At 43.5% G+C, this 14,374-nt stretch overlaps 1 protein-coding gene across 3 annotated transcripts in view; it reads left to right on the forward strand.

The window, feature by feature from the left end:
* The window catches only part of ACADSB (acyl-CoA dehydrogenase short/branched chain), a 35,352-nt gene that overhangs the window by 5,415 nt on the left and 15,563 nt on the right, over window positions 1-14,374 (forward strand). For all 3 annotated transcript variants that reach the window (XR_009597995.1, XM_060404570.1, XM_027960319.3), the window contains 2 exons: window positions 12,706-12,865; window positions 13,084-13,184. Coding sequence is in view for 2 of the 3 variants with exons in the window: in XM_027960319.3 (XP_027816120.1) it covers window positions 12,706-12,865; window positions 13,084-13,184 (261 nt within the window). In the remaining variant the exon portion in view is untranslated. The remainder of the gene's footprint in view (window positions 1-12,705; window positions 12,866-13,083; window positions 13,185-14,374) is intronic.

Consider the following 14,374-nt stretch of genomic DNA (forward strand, 5'->3'; position numbering starts at 1 on the left):
TCACTTTCTGCCATGAGGGTGGTGTTATCTGCGTATCTGAGGTTACTGACACTTCTCCGAGCAATCTTGATTCCAGCTTGTGCTTCCTCCAGCCCAGCGTTTCTCATGACGTATTCTGCACTAAGTTAAATAAGCAGGGTGTGCCGGGGTCCAGCCCCGGTGGATCCAGGGAATTCGAAGGGTGGACGGCGTCGGCGTGGAAAGACTTGTTTATTTATTAAAGTAAGATTAGATTAAGAAACTATAGTGTAGTAAGAAGATTAAGTGGAAGAAGAGGGCTGAATAGCTTGGTTTACGCGGAAGGCCAATAAAATTCCAGACAAGGAATTTGCACCATCTACGTTGGGCCACCGGCGCCCGCTTGAATATCTAAGGGTGCCTCGCCTTAAGCTCCCTTTCTCGCGGATCTTAATAGCCGGGGCAAGTAAGTAGACGTGGAGAGCCTCCGCGCTCCAGGTGGAAATTCAGCCCGAAATTAAAGTAAAGAGCAGAGAGAGGGAAAGAGAGAGAAGAAGAAAGAGAGACACGGGGGGAGCCAGAGTGTCAAGAAACCAGGCCGGGAGACTAGTTAGAGAAGCTGGTCCAAGAAGCTGGCCCCATCCTTTATTGTTCAGAAGGCCTTTTATACTTTTGATAAAACACAGAGATCAATGGGTAACACAAGATTATGTAGCGTTCGCAGCTCAAGCTCTTTCTATACATCATTTGGTATACAAAAGGTCTCAGGTGATTTACATTATCTTCTGGCCAAGAGGCTTGTTAACACTTTTTGGCTCTCTTCCTTAATGAATGTTAATCTTATTTCCCCTGAAGTGTTTTTCTTTAATCTACATCTCCTTAAAGCATTAACATTAAAGTTACATCTCTATAGAACAAAGGTGCAGTGGGACACAACAAAGAGGGTACTTAACTCAAAGATCTAATGTTGCTAACACAAGGTCTACTACTTGTTTTTCTAACTATATCTACAACTAAAGGATGTGAAAATTTGGCAGCAAATATTGACTCAACAAATGAAACCTTTAATCAGTCCTATTCTAAAGATTTTGACTCCTCGGAAGCTCCTACATTCCTAGGATGTTTTAAGCTTCCCGTGCCTCCTGCGGTCAGGAGGCCTCAAACAATCACACGCGCAGCTGTACGAGTCCTGCAGGCAGGCTAGAAAGCCATCAGAGGGTTTTTTGGATTGAAACACTTTTAAATGCAGAAGACTAAAGCCCTGAATTGACTTTTTCCAGAAAATGTCAGAAGAGTGGAAAAGCAGAGCACAAAGGCCGGCAGATTTTTGTTGGGGTACATGCTTAGGAATTTCCAGAGGGGTCCCTGAAGTCTGAGCACGCCTTGCATATGTCAGCTTCCTTCCTCATGACCTTGTCACGGGCGGGATTCCTCACACTGGCTCCCAGCAAGGGTGACAATATACAGCCTTGACATACTCCTTTCCAATTTGGAATGAGTCTGTGTTGCTTCCTGACCTGCATACAGGTTTCTCAAGAGACAGGTCAGGTGGTCTGCTATTCCCATCTCTTTCAGAATTTTCCACAGTTTGTTGTGATCCACACAGTCAAAGGCTTTGGCATAGTCAATAAAGCAGAAATGGATTTTTTTCTGAAACTCTCTTGCTTTTTTGATGATCCAGCGGATGTTGGCAATTTGATCTCTAATTCCTCTCCCTTTTATGAAACCACCTTGAACATCTGGAAGATCACAGTTCACGTATTGCTGAAGCCTGGCTTGGAGAGTTTTGAGCATTGCTTTACTAGCGTGTGAGATGAATGCAATTGTGCAGTAGTTTGCCCAGTCTTTGGCATTGCCTTTCTTTGGGATTGGAATGAAAACTGACCTTTTCCAGTCCTGTGACCACTGCTGAGTTTTCCAAATTTGCTGACATATTGAGTGCAGCACTTTCACAGCATCATCTTTTAGGATTTGGAATAGCTCAACTGGAATCCCATCACCTCCACTAGCTTTGTTCGTAGTGATGCTTTCTAAGGCCCACTTGACTTCACATTCCAGGATGTCTGGCTCTAGATGAGTGATCACACTGTGTGCAGACTTATAAATGAAGACAAGTATAAGAACAGTATGACACAAGTTGTTTGTTTTTTTTTTAAACTATGAGAGGCATGCAGAGACCTAAACATTGGCCTACCAGCTGTTTTGGCAAGATGCTAGGGACATAGGAACCATGATATATTTGTTAATGGGAGGGAGAATGGTTTAACTGCTGCAAAGCGCAGTTAAGGAAAAATTCATCAGTATTTTGAGTTTATCTTGCCCTTTGCTAGAGAATTCTTATGCTGCAGGTAGAAGTAAAATGCACAGACGTGAAATCATGTAGATCAAAAGTTACTCTTTGCAGCATCTTTTAAAGAAACTTTGCCAACAAAGGTCCATCTAGTCAAAGCTATGGTTTTCCCAGTAGTCATGTATGGATGTCAGAGTTGGACTATAAAGAAAGCTGAATGCCGAAGAATTGATGCTTTTGAACTGTGGTGTTGGAGAAGACTCTCAAGAGTTCCTTGGACTGCAAGGAGATCCAACCAGTCCATCCTAAAGGAAATTAGTCCTGAATATTCATTGGAAGGACTGATGTTGAAGCTGAAACTCCAATACTTTGGCCACCTGATGCAAAGAGCTGACTCATTTGAAAAGACCCTGATGCTGGGAAAGATTGAGGGCAGAAGGAGAAGGGGACGACAGAGAATGAGATGGCTGGATGGCATCACCAACTCAATGGACATGAATTTGAGCAAGCTCAGGGAGTTGGTGATAGATGGGTAAGCCTGGTGTGCTGCAGTCCATGTGGTCCCAAAGAGTTGGACATGACTGAGCAACTGAACTCAACAGAATCAGAATTGGATATCCATTGAAACATCTCTATCTAAAATTATCCTTGTTTTAATCAAATATAACCAAATTAAGGTTAAACTTGTTTGTAAACTGAATCTGGTTGATTGATCATAGTGGCTCCTTTAAATTGGCTGTGCTAGAATGTTTCATAAGGAGTCTCACGGCCAGGAAAACCATACCAAGTACCAAGGGCTTGTCATATGTTTTTGTGCTATGGATTTAGGTGAAGTCCTTGCTTTTTGAGATCCCCAAAATACTGTGAGATTTTTGCACCTGTTAAGATGTGGCCTTCCTAATTTCCCTGATAAAGCTGCTGGGAACGTAAGCGTTTTCAGTCTCTGGAGGGATCAGGTGGAGAGGAAAAAATGTTTCAAGTCTGCTGACAAATGTATAATTTACCAAATTGCTGTCAATCATATTAGCTTAAGGGGAAAGGTTTTCCTCATATCTGGGAAAGTAAGATTAAAAGCCAATAATATTTTACAAAACCAAAAAATTATAACCATATTCATCAGTGTATTCAAGTCAACTAGTTTCTTTTTAACAGTTCTATGAAATCAGTTTCCATTAGACCTTTTGTATATCTTAACTAGTTCAACAGTATGATTTAAAAGTTATTGAAAACCTGCAGTTGTCAAAAAATCCTTTCTTTGAATCTTCTTGAAGATTAAGCAGTTTTATGACGCACCATTTTAAGGGCAAGTCACTGCAGCTGGCAGCTCCAATGCAGAGCCCAGCCCCACGTTGGATACCAAAATCTGTTACTGAATTCAGGTTTGGCTACTTGCTACTCAAAGGCAATAATCAAGAGGCAAATGTCAGAAAAAAGGAAAAAATGCTTTAATCAGAAAAGCTGGAAATCTGGGGGAAAGGTGGGTTCATGTCCTGAGACCACCTCCAAAGATTCTGCTCAGCCCTGACAGTTTTTAAAGAGGAGAAAAAAGAGGGAAAGAATATCAGTGAATCCCTGAGGCAGAAAGTTGGATTCTGCCTCCTTCTCCATTGTATGTAGACTGGCTGATTCTCTTGGGGTTATACAGCTAGTCTTGGAAAAGAATTAGCAGAGTAGGCAAGGCAAGGTGTGCATTCTGGAGAGTGTAAGTCAGGAGTTAGGTTGCTCTGTGCTCTCATTTCTTTAAGTACGTTCTCTGAAGGGAAGAAGACAGAAATGGGGAAACAGGAAAGGGGCCGAAGAGCTGCTTTCACAGGTCTGTAGTGTCAAAATCAAGTTGAATAGAAGGACCCTCAGTTGGTGCTGGAAAGTTGCTCGTTGGTGTGGGGAAGCCCCTCAGATGTTGGAATTGGTCTCAGAATCATTACAAGTGAATCACACAACCATGCTGAGATGGGGTGAAGAAAGAACTTTCAGAAGCAGTCTTGACTGGGTTCAGTTCAGTTCAGTTCAGTTCAGTTCAGTTGCTCAGTCCTGTCTGACTCTTTGCGACCCCATGAATTGCAGCACACCAAGCCACCCTGTCCATCACCAACTCCCGGAGTTCACCCAAACTCATGTCCCCCAAACTCATGTCCATCGAGTCAGTGATGCCATCCAGCCATCTCATTCTCTGTCGTCCCCTTCTCCTCCTGCCCCCAATCCCTCCCAGCATCAGAGTCTTTTCCAATGAGTCAACTCTTGAGTTGGCCAAAGTATTGGACTTTCAGCTTTTAGCATCAGTCCTTCCAATGAACACCCAGGACTGGTCTCCTTTAAAATGGACTGGTTGGATCTCCTTGCAGTCCAAGGGACTCTCGAGAGTCTTCTCCAACACCACAGTTCAGAAGCATCCATTCTTCGGCGCTCAGCTTTCTTCACAGTCCAACTCTCACATCCATACATGACCACTGGAAAAACCATAGCCCTGACTAGATGGACCTTTGTTGACAAAGTAATGTCTCTGCTTTTGAATGTGCTATCTAGATTGGTCATAACTTTCCTTCCAAGGAGTAAGCGTCTTTTAATTTCATGGCTGCAATCACCATCTGCAGTGATTTTGGAGCTCAGAAAATAAAGTCAGCCACTGTTTCCCCATCTATTTGCCATGAAGTGATGGGACGAGATGCCATGATCTTCGTTTTCTGAATGTTGAGCTTTAAGCCAACATTTTCACTCTCCTCTTTCACTTTCCTAAGAGGCTTTTTAGTTCCTCTTCACTTTCTGCCATAAAGGTGATATCATCTGCATATCTGAGGTTATTGATATTTCTCCCAGCAATCTTGATTCCAGGTTGTGCTTCTTCCATTCTAGTGTTTCTCATGATGTACTCTGCATATAAGTTAAATAAGCAGGGTGACAATATACAGCCTTGATGTACTCCTTTTCCTATTTGGAACCAGTCTGTTGTTCCATGTCCAGTTCTTATTGTTGCTTCCTGACCTGCATATGTTTCTCAAGAGGCAGGTTAGGTGGTCTGTATTCCCATCTCTTTCAGAATTTTCCACAGTTTGTTGTGATCCACACAGTCAAAGGCTTTGACTGGGTACATGGGGCTAAAGACAGAACTGGACTCAAGCACCTTGATTAATTTAATTCTCATGGTGTAGTGTGTTCTGAAATGATTTCATGTATGTGCTACGTTTGAGTAAGCAAATTCATCCTAGATTATGAGCCCATAGCCAGGTTTCTCATTGTCAGAAGTTCATTCAAGAAAAACTGGCTGGAATGAACTGTTGTGAAGTCTGGCGCTTAGTGGAATTTAAAAAAAAAAAAAGAGAGATTCTGGCACATGTACAGGGAGGAGAGTCAGGGAGGAGAGTCAGGGAGGCACAGTGGAGGGAACCGCTGTGTACGGGGGTGCAAGGTCTTGTTGTATCCGATCGTGTCCTTGGAAAAGACCTCTCCTCTGTCTTCCTTTTTACCTTTCAGATGTGTGAAAGCTTCTTGACCGAAACACTTGAAGGATGTTTCCAACACCACTTTGTTAGCTAGAACGTGACAGAGAAGGGCTGCGATTCCGTCAATGAGTAAAACAAGTTTCACCAGAACGCTCGGCAGTTGGGCCTTCTTAAGCATTTTTGTGCTGTTTGTGGAAGGTAGACAGAAATGTAGTTGCGTTTATAGACCTTTTCTCAAAATGTTTTAAAATGCATAAAATATATAGGATCATAAAGGAAATCAGTTACCGTAAAAGTGATACGTATACCTTATGTTGTGATACAAGAATATGTGCTTCTTAAATAAGAGCTGACAGAAGTTTGGATAACAACTATAATTTTGAAGTGGTGATGAGCTCCCAACAATATTTCAACTGATGTAAAGGTATCTGTGATTTATTTTGGTGACAGTCACAGATGATAACAACTGTAACTTGTTGCCAACATTCATGATCAAAGAATGCAGATTTCTTTGATTAGCATTACCTGGCGTGCTATGATTCATGGGGTCGCAAAGAGTCAGACACTAGTGAGCGACTGAACTGAACTGAATCAAATATTAGCATACTCTCTAATATTCCAGTTAGAGGTTAGTGAAATAAAATATAGTTTTCCCCCATCTATGTTTCATGGGCTTTGTTGTTCTGCCTGTAGGAGCCTGCAGACCCCAGATTTGATCATTAGTACTTCTGAGCGCAGCAGAACTCTGGGCAGTTGAGTAGGAAACAGATCAGACTCAAGCTTTGAAAAGTATTTGGCAAGGTATAAATAACCATTATTCCGTTCAGCTAGCAATTGCTGCTCTATACAAAAAAATGTGATGATGTGGTGCAATGGGTTATAACCGTGGAAAATCATTTTGATGGAGTGGACACCAAATTGCAGAGGCTGAGGTCAACACTGAAGGGCAGGGGGCAGTTGAAAATCATCGTGGAAACCTTAGGCTGAGCTGTTAAAGGCAAGGCAAGGAGACATCTCCTTTATTAAGAACTGCTGTGTTAAAAGGAAATCTTTTTTTTTTTTTTCCTGCCCAAAAGGAGAGGTGTTATCTTTCAATGCTTTGGTTTATAATGGATTCCACTCACTTAGCATATACAGCCACTATTTTATGATGAATATCTTCAGTAATCTCCTATACTCATACACCACTTCTTAAAAGTACGTTTGCCCCTGTTATCTTGTGTCTAAAGTAACTGCTATGGGTTGGACAGTCATATACTTTATCAGTAGCAATACTGAGACTAAGGGGGTCACAATTGTGTCAGCGGGGAAAACTGGATGCAGTAAGACCCCTGGCATCTTAAGTTTCTCAGTGCTGGGTTTTCTGCTGAAGAGCAGCTTTGATAGAAAGGTGATGTACAGTGAGTTCTGTAGTGGGTTTAGTGAAGCAAATCTCCCCTAGAAATAAGAAATGTGGGCAGTGTATTACAGCTTTTGACATGTAATAGGCAAGATTCCAGAGCATTTTGTGGAGAACGTAGCTTGGTCCATTCTTTCATTCATTCGAATATAGATTGAGGGCCCCATCTGGCCACTGACCAGAAGCGCACGCACACTCACCTCCAGCTCCCCTTCTCCCACTCTTCTTCCCTCCTTGTGCCTGCTACTGCTGATCACTCTGTCTCCTGCTGCTGCTTAGCAACACTCCCCTGCCCCACCCCCCAGAGGCCGAGTGGGGAGCCCCTTCATATTTGCATTTCTCACTTGACTCCTTCTTGTCCTGTGTTTTCATTCTTGTTGTCTGTTTCAACAGTCAGAAAGTGGTGTCTTCCCCCTGCCTTTTATCTAGTCCCGAGTCTTCATGTCTCAGCTCTGTCTTTTAATGAGACAAAAAAAAAGGTCCATGCAACTTTGCCCTGAATTACCTGTCTCCTAATTCTCAAAACAGAATCAGCTAGAGAAATTGAGATGGACACATTTTTTCCCCCTGACTGGCCAGTATTTCTTTTCCCCAGGAGAACCCAGAGCAGACTGCATGTACTCTTAGGCACAGAACTGCAAAGACTAACCCCTATGTAGGCGAGATTAACAGTGGTGTCAGACATGGTGACTCTTGTTTCTTTTTTCCTCTTTGTATCAATAAGGTTTTCAGTGAGCACTCAAAGCTATTAAGAAAATATATTGCAATATATTACTACATATGCTTTTTTTTTTTTTTTTCAGGCCAGGCTTTATTGGGACTCCTGCTGCAGGGTGGGGGTGTATGAGAACAAATCAACAGGTTCCCTTGCTTGCTCTGCACCCCAAGGAAGGCTGAGCTTGTTCCTTATATGGGAAAGGGTAGGGATGTGTCCAGGGGTCAGGTAGGAGGGTAGCTTGCTTAGGTGGTCTGCCCATCCCTTAGGTGGTGGTGTGTGCTGTGGCATGCTTTTGCTCCAGGCTCTTCAGACATGGCAGTTGGGTTTTTTGGTCTCTTTGTATCTTTTGCCCAGAATCTGCCCTAACTGCTAAATGCAGGCAGTTATTTTTCATCCCATATAGTTTCTTTGTATTTTATTGCTGGAGGAGAGGTTGTTCAGGTATAAGCTTTGCAGCAGTGCAGCAAAGGGTCCCAGATCCCAGACCTGTCTCATTCCCCACTGAGAGACTCTGCGTTGTTGTTCTTAAGATGTTGAAGGTCTCTTCTTCTGAAACTTCCTCCTACTAGACAGGGACCATAGACCCTAGAGGTATAGAAGTCCCTCTCTGACTGTTCCAAAGACCTGTAGGGACCTGGGCCACTCTCCACTGGAATGGGCTGAGTTCCTTGAGCCACCATGAGCCTTACATCAAGCTGTTGGAGCCAAAAGGACACAAACTTAACCAAAAGGTTAAACAAGCAAGGGATGTAAAGGAGAGCAATAGCCATTGAAAGACCTAAAAAGAGAAGGAACCTGGTTAACTTTGGTCTTCCTTAATGTTGATAAGGGAGGCAATATCACCTGGGCTTGTTCAGTTGAAGCCTCTCTGCCTGGGCTTGTGCAGTTCAGTTCAGTCCAGTTGCTCAGTCATGTCTGACTCTTTGCGACCCCATGGATTGCTAGGCCTCCCTGTCCTTCACCAATTCCTGGAGCTTACTCAAACTCCTGTCCATCAGGTTGGTGATAGCATCCAAGCATCTCATCCCTTGTTGTCCCCTTCTCCTCCCACATTCAATCTTTCCCAGCATCAGGGTCTTTTCCAATGACTCAGTTCTTTGCATCAGGTGGCCAGAGTATTGGAGTTTCAGCTTCAGCATCAGTCCTTCCAATGAATATTCAGGACTGATTTCCTTTAGGATGGACTAGCTTGATCTCCTTGCAGTCCAAGGGACTCTCGAGAGTCTTCTCCAAAACCATAGTTCAAAAGCATCAGTTCTTCAGCATTTAGCTTTCTTTATAGTCCAACTCTGACATCCATACATGACTACTGGGAAAACCATAGCTTTGACTAGATGGACCTTTGTTGGCAAAGTAATGTCTCTGCTTTTTAATATACTGTCTAGGTTGGTCATAGCTTTTCTTCCAAGGAGCAAGTGTCTTTTAATTTCATGGCTGCAGTCACCATCTGCAGTGATTTTGGAACCCAAGAAAATAAAGTCTCGGACTGTTTCCATTGTTTCCCCATCTATTTGCCATGAAGTGATAGGACCAGATGCCATGATCTTAGTTTTCTGAATGTTGAGTTTTAAGCCAGCTTTTCACTCCCCTCTTTCACTTTCTGATATCAAGAGGCTCTTTAGTTCCTCTTCGCTTTCTGCCATAAGGGTGGTGTCATCTGTATACCTGAAATTATTGATATTTCTCCCAGCCATCTTGTTTCCAGCCTGTGCTTCATCCGGTCCAGCGTTTCGCATGATATACTCTGCATATAAGTTAAATAAGCAGGGTGACAATATACAACCTAGGCTTGTATTTCCTTAATATTAACTTTCATCTGTTCTGGCACATTGATCCAAGTGCAGCAGGAAGTAGTTGTTCTGCCAGAAGAGTATCAAGAGTCAGACAGTTGTCAAGAACCACATCAGCCAAGGGAACAAGAGCATTTCCAACTTCCTGTAAGTCTTCAAATAGGAGTCAACCCACTAAATCATTTTTCTTAGCTGTCTGATGGTGCCTGTCTTTTGAACAGGTATCTCAGAGCTTCTTCTGGCTTACAGGTATACTATTTTCTGTTGTGACCTGCCGGGTTTCTGAGGGCAAAAGCTTTAGTCTGGACAGGTGTACCCAACTAGATATCCCCTGCAGTTTGACAGCAATAGGGATGGTCAAATGTACTCTATAGGAGCCCTTCCCTTTTGACAATAGGTGATCTTGGAGAGACCCCTCTCTCCAGGTTTTAAGAAGAATTTGGTCCCCTGGGGTTTTTTGTTTTTTTTTTTTTGGTGAAAGTGCTACTCCTTCCTCTGTATTTTTAATGGGGCTGGCTATGCCTTGTGGGCTTAGTCAGATTGCCTAATTTGCTTTTTTTTTTTCCCCTCAACTTTACATTTGCTTTTTAATTTTGCAAAGCTTGACTTTGTTTCTTTCCTGTTCCATGAACTCTGTCTTGTCCTGACAGTGCCCTCAGCTTCTCAGAACTGGTGAACTCTGTCCCAATGTGCTCTCAGGCATTTGGCAGATCTTGAGTATATTCTGTTAATTTTTGTTGGCTGAAAGGAAAACACTAATTTTTTTTAACAGCTTCACTGAGGTTTAATTTACATAGCAATATAATTCATGCTGTGTAATTATGTGTGGTTGAATGGCATTTTCATATAATTTCTTCATGTATGCAATTTACACTTATCCATTTATTTAACTTCCTATCTTTTAATACCCCTACACCTGACATCAGATTCCCTGCATCCCAAGCCACGGTTGTCTGTGCTCCTTCTCATCCTCTTTACCTCCGTCTGCCTAGCATTTTCTGGGTTCTTCCCAGGTAGAGGTGATACTAGATATCCTATGTACTTTTTTTCTTCACTTTTTTTTAAATTGGAGGGTAATTACTTTATAATATTTTGTTCAGTTCAGTTCAGTTGCACAGTCGCGTCCAACTCTTTGCGATCCCATGAATTGCAGCACACCAGGCCTCCCTGTTCATCACCATCTCCCGGAGTTCACTCAGACTCACGTCCATCGAGTCCGTGATGCCATCCAGCCATCTCATCCTTGGTTGTCCCCTTCTCCTCCTGCCCCCAATCCCTCCCAGCATCAGAGTCTTTTCCAATGAGTCAACTCTTTGCATGAGGTGGCCAAAGTACCATACATCAACATGAATCAGCCACAGGTATACATATGTCCCCTCCCTCCTGAACTCCTCTCCCACCTCCCACCCCACCCCACCCCTCTTGGTGGTCACAGAGCACTGGGTTGAGCTCCCTCTGCTATTTATCTTACTGATGGTAATGTATCTGTTTCCATGCTATTCTCTCAATTCGTTCCGCCCTCTTAACACATGCATATGGAATATTAAAAGATGGTACTGATGAACCTGGTGGCTCAGATGGTAAAGCGTCTGCCTGCAATGCAGGAGACCCGGGTTTGATCCCTGGGTCGGGAAGATCCCCTGGAGGAAATGCCAACCCACTCCAGTACTCTTGCCTGGAAAATTCCATGGACAGAGGAGCCTGGTAGGCTACAGTCCATGGGATCACAAAGAGTCAGACACGACTGAGCGACTTCACTTCACTTTCACTTCACTGATGAACTTACTTGCAGGACAGCAATGGAGATGCACACATAGAGAACAGATTTACAACAAGCATTTGAGATCAGATGGCGTCTCTCCCTTCTTTTCATTGAAATCGGATGGCCTCTCTCTGTTTCTGGTCAACAATGGATTTGTTGTTGAAGAACTTGGGACCCTGTGACAGGGGGACACACTAATGGCAGGAGGAGCTAGCCTTGCAGTTACACTGAGTTACAACCCTAACTGCTTCTCTTAGACTACCACTGCTGTGTTCTTAGGGCTCAGAGCAGAGTTAGTCATTACCATTTGTTGAACTCCTACTATACAGTGGGTCCCATGTTAAACCCTTGATGTGGATTGCTTCCACACAGTTATTATCCCTATTTTCCAAAGGTTATTTCCTCATTTTTATAAGGAAGGAAACTAAGACTGAGAGATTTTAACAGAGAGGTTAAAAACCACCTGCCCAAGATCCATCTGCAATGCAGGAGACCCCAGTTCGATTCCTGGGTCAGGAAGATCTGCTGGAGAAGGGAAAGGCTACCCAGCGCGGTATCCTTAGGCTTCCCTGCAGCTCAGCTGGTAAAGAATCTGCCTGCAATTCAGGGGACCTGAGTTCGGTCCCTGAGTTAGGAAGAGCCCCTGGAGAAGGGAAAGGCAACCCACTCCAGTATTCTGTCCTGGAGAATTCCACAGACTGTATAGTCCATGGGCTCACAAAGAGTTGGACATGACTGAGCGACTTTGACTTTTCACTTCACGATCACATAGTAAGCAGCCAGACTGACACTAGTTCTTTCGGACTCCGGAGCCCGTTTTCTTAACCTGTATCTTCTGGTACTAATTAATGAGAAGCTGAAGAAAAAAAAAAACACTGGCCACAGAAACCCAAGAAGCAGACCTCCTTGCAGCCAGGTAGGGCAGCTGGGATGCTCGGCTCCCTCAGCTGTCCCCGGGCCCTCACACATCCCTGCCCCACGAGAGAATTCTCTTCACTGTAGTCAGTACTGTTAGAGTCCAGTTTTCCTAGTCAAGAAGTTACAGAAACGTGTCATTTGAAGAATGAGTTCCACCTGGAACGTTCTGTTTCCTCGAAGGTAAGAAGTAATTATGTGGGGAGACGTATTCCTTTAGAACAGCTCCTTCCCGGATAACCCAGCTTGGGTTTTTGGTCACAGGATGGTGAATCTTAACGCGCCAGGCCAGTCTCTCTTATCTGCTGAAAGAAGTTATGAAGGGTGGGTTTGTAAAGGTAACTCCCAAAGCAGCTGACGCTCCCTCCTCTCGACGGGCTTTTCTGCCCTCGCGCGCATGCGTGTATTCGTTACTCAGTGGCGACTGTTCCCACAGCTACGAAGAAACTTCCCAAGCTGCCTGTCTTCCTGGAAAACTCCTCCTCATGCCCTAAATTCTTCTCAGTCAGAAGCTCAGCTCAAAGCGACAAGCAATGGACTACCTCTTGCCCCTCTGCAAACATTTACGGATGAGGAGATGATGATAAAGAGCACAGGTGAGTGAACCCGGGTTCACCAGAGTTCTCCCCGGGTCACGACGTGGCCTTTGGTATGAGATCACACGGCCTGTGACAGGACTTGCGGAGGTGTTCTCCTAAGTTTGTGAGTGGATTTTTGCCATTAATTTTAAGTCTTCCTTTTTTCTTTTTTTAAAATTAATACGTGCCAGATTTATAAAATAAAGACTTATTAGTGGTTTTTTTTTCCCCTACAGTTAAAAAATTTGCCCAGGAACAAGTTGCTCCTTTTGTTTCAAAAATGGATGAAGATTCAAAAATGGAAAAATCCATAATACAAGGATTATTTCAACAAGGGGTATATAATTAATAATTATTCTAATTTCAAACTTTCATAAATACCTTCCAGTGTTAAAATGTATGTATACTTTTAAATTTAGAAATGATAATGATGGCATAATTTCCTAGTCAGAATTATGTGACTTCTCTTTCAGATTGAGAGCCTAGTTAAAAAAATTTTTTTAGTCAAATTAACTTTTAAAATTAGAAATACGGGTGCCTTGTAAGTAAAAGGTTAGAAGCAAGAGTGATTTCTTCAGACCAGTGGTATTCAACTGGGGGCTATTTTTGTTCCCCAGAGGACATCTGGCAATGTCTGAAGATGTGGTAGTCACCACTAGGTGTGCAACTGATGTGCAGTAAGATGCAGGCCGAACATCGCAGAGTGCACAGGATGGGCTGCTGAGACACACAATTATCCAGCTCAGTAACGCCAAGGTTACAAAACCTTGCTTTAGTAAAACTTCATACCAGAGCATCTACCTGACTCTCTGTGTATGTAGGAAACCTAAAAGCAAGAGGTTCATATCTGAAATCCATCAAATTTAACCCAGGCAACCAATTTCCAACTTTTTAATTGTGCTTTAATAGAAGCACAGTATATAAAATGGATAAAAATAGAAATGTTCTGACTGTGAATATAGGGAGAGGTTATCATCATGGGAACCCCACGGAGAACATTTCAGAATCACCAGACTCTTTGCCTCTCCCTTCTGTATAGGTGGGAAGTTTTTGTTCCCCGCCCCCCCCAATACTAAGGCTATCCCTGATAGCTCAGCTGGTAAAGAATCTGCCTGCAGTGTGGGAGACCTGGGTTCAATCCCTGAGTCGGGAAGATACCCTGGAGGAAGGCATGGCAACCCACTCCAGTATTCCTGCCTGTAGAATCCCCAAAGAGCCTGCTGGGCTACAGTCCATGGGGTCACCAAGAGTGGGACATGACTGAGCAACTAAGCACACACATGCAAGGCTACCCCAGGCAGAGATGCAGGTTCTATCCCTGGATTGGGAAGATCGCCCGGAGAGGGCATGGCAACCCACTCCAGTATCCTTGCCTGGAGAATCCCATGGACATAGGAGCCTGGTGGGCTACTGTCCATGGGGTCGCACAGAGTCGGACACTTAGCAAGTTAGTACACAAGGCTGTCCCAGAACTAATAGTCCCTATTAGTTCAGAGCCATTGGCTTAAATCCTAACCAGTTATCCTG

The sequence above is a fragment of the Ovis aries genome, chromosome 22 (assembly GCF_016772045.2).
Source record: "Ovis aries strain OAR_USU_Benz2616 breed Rambouillet chromosome 22, ARS-UI_Ramb_v3.0, whole genome shotgun sequence".
Lineage (NCBI taxonomy): Eukaryota > Metazoa > Chordata > Mammalia > Artiodactyla > Bovidae > Ovis > Ovis aries.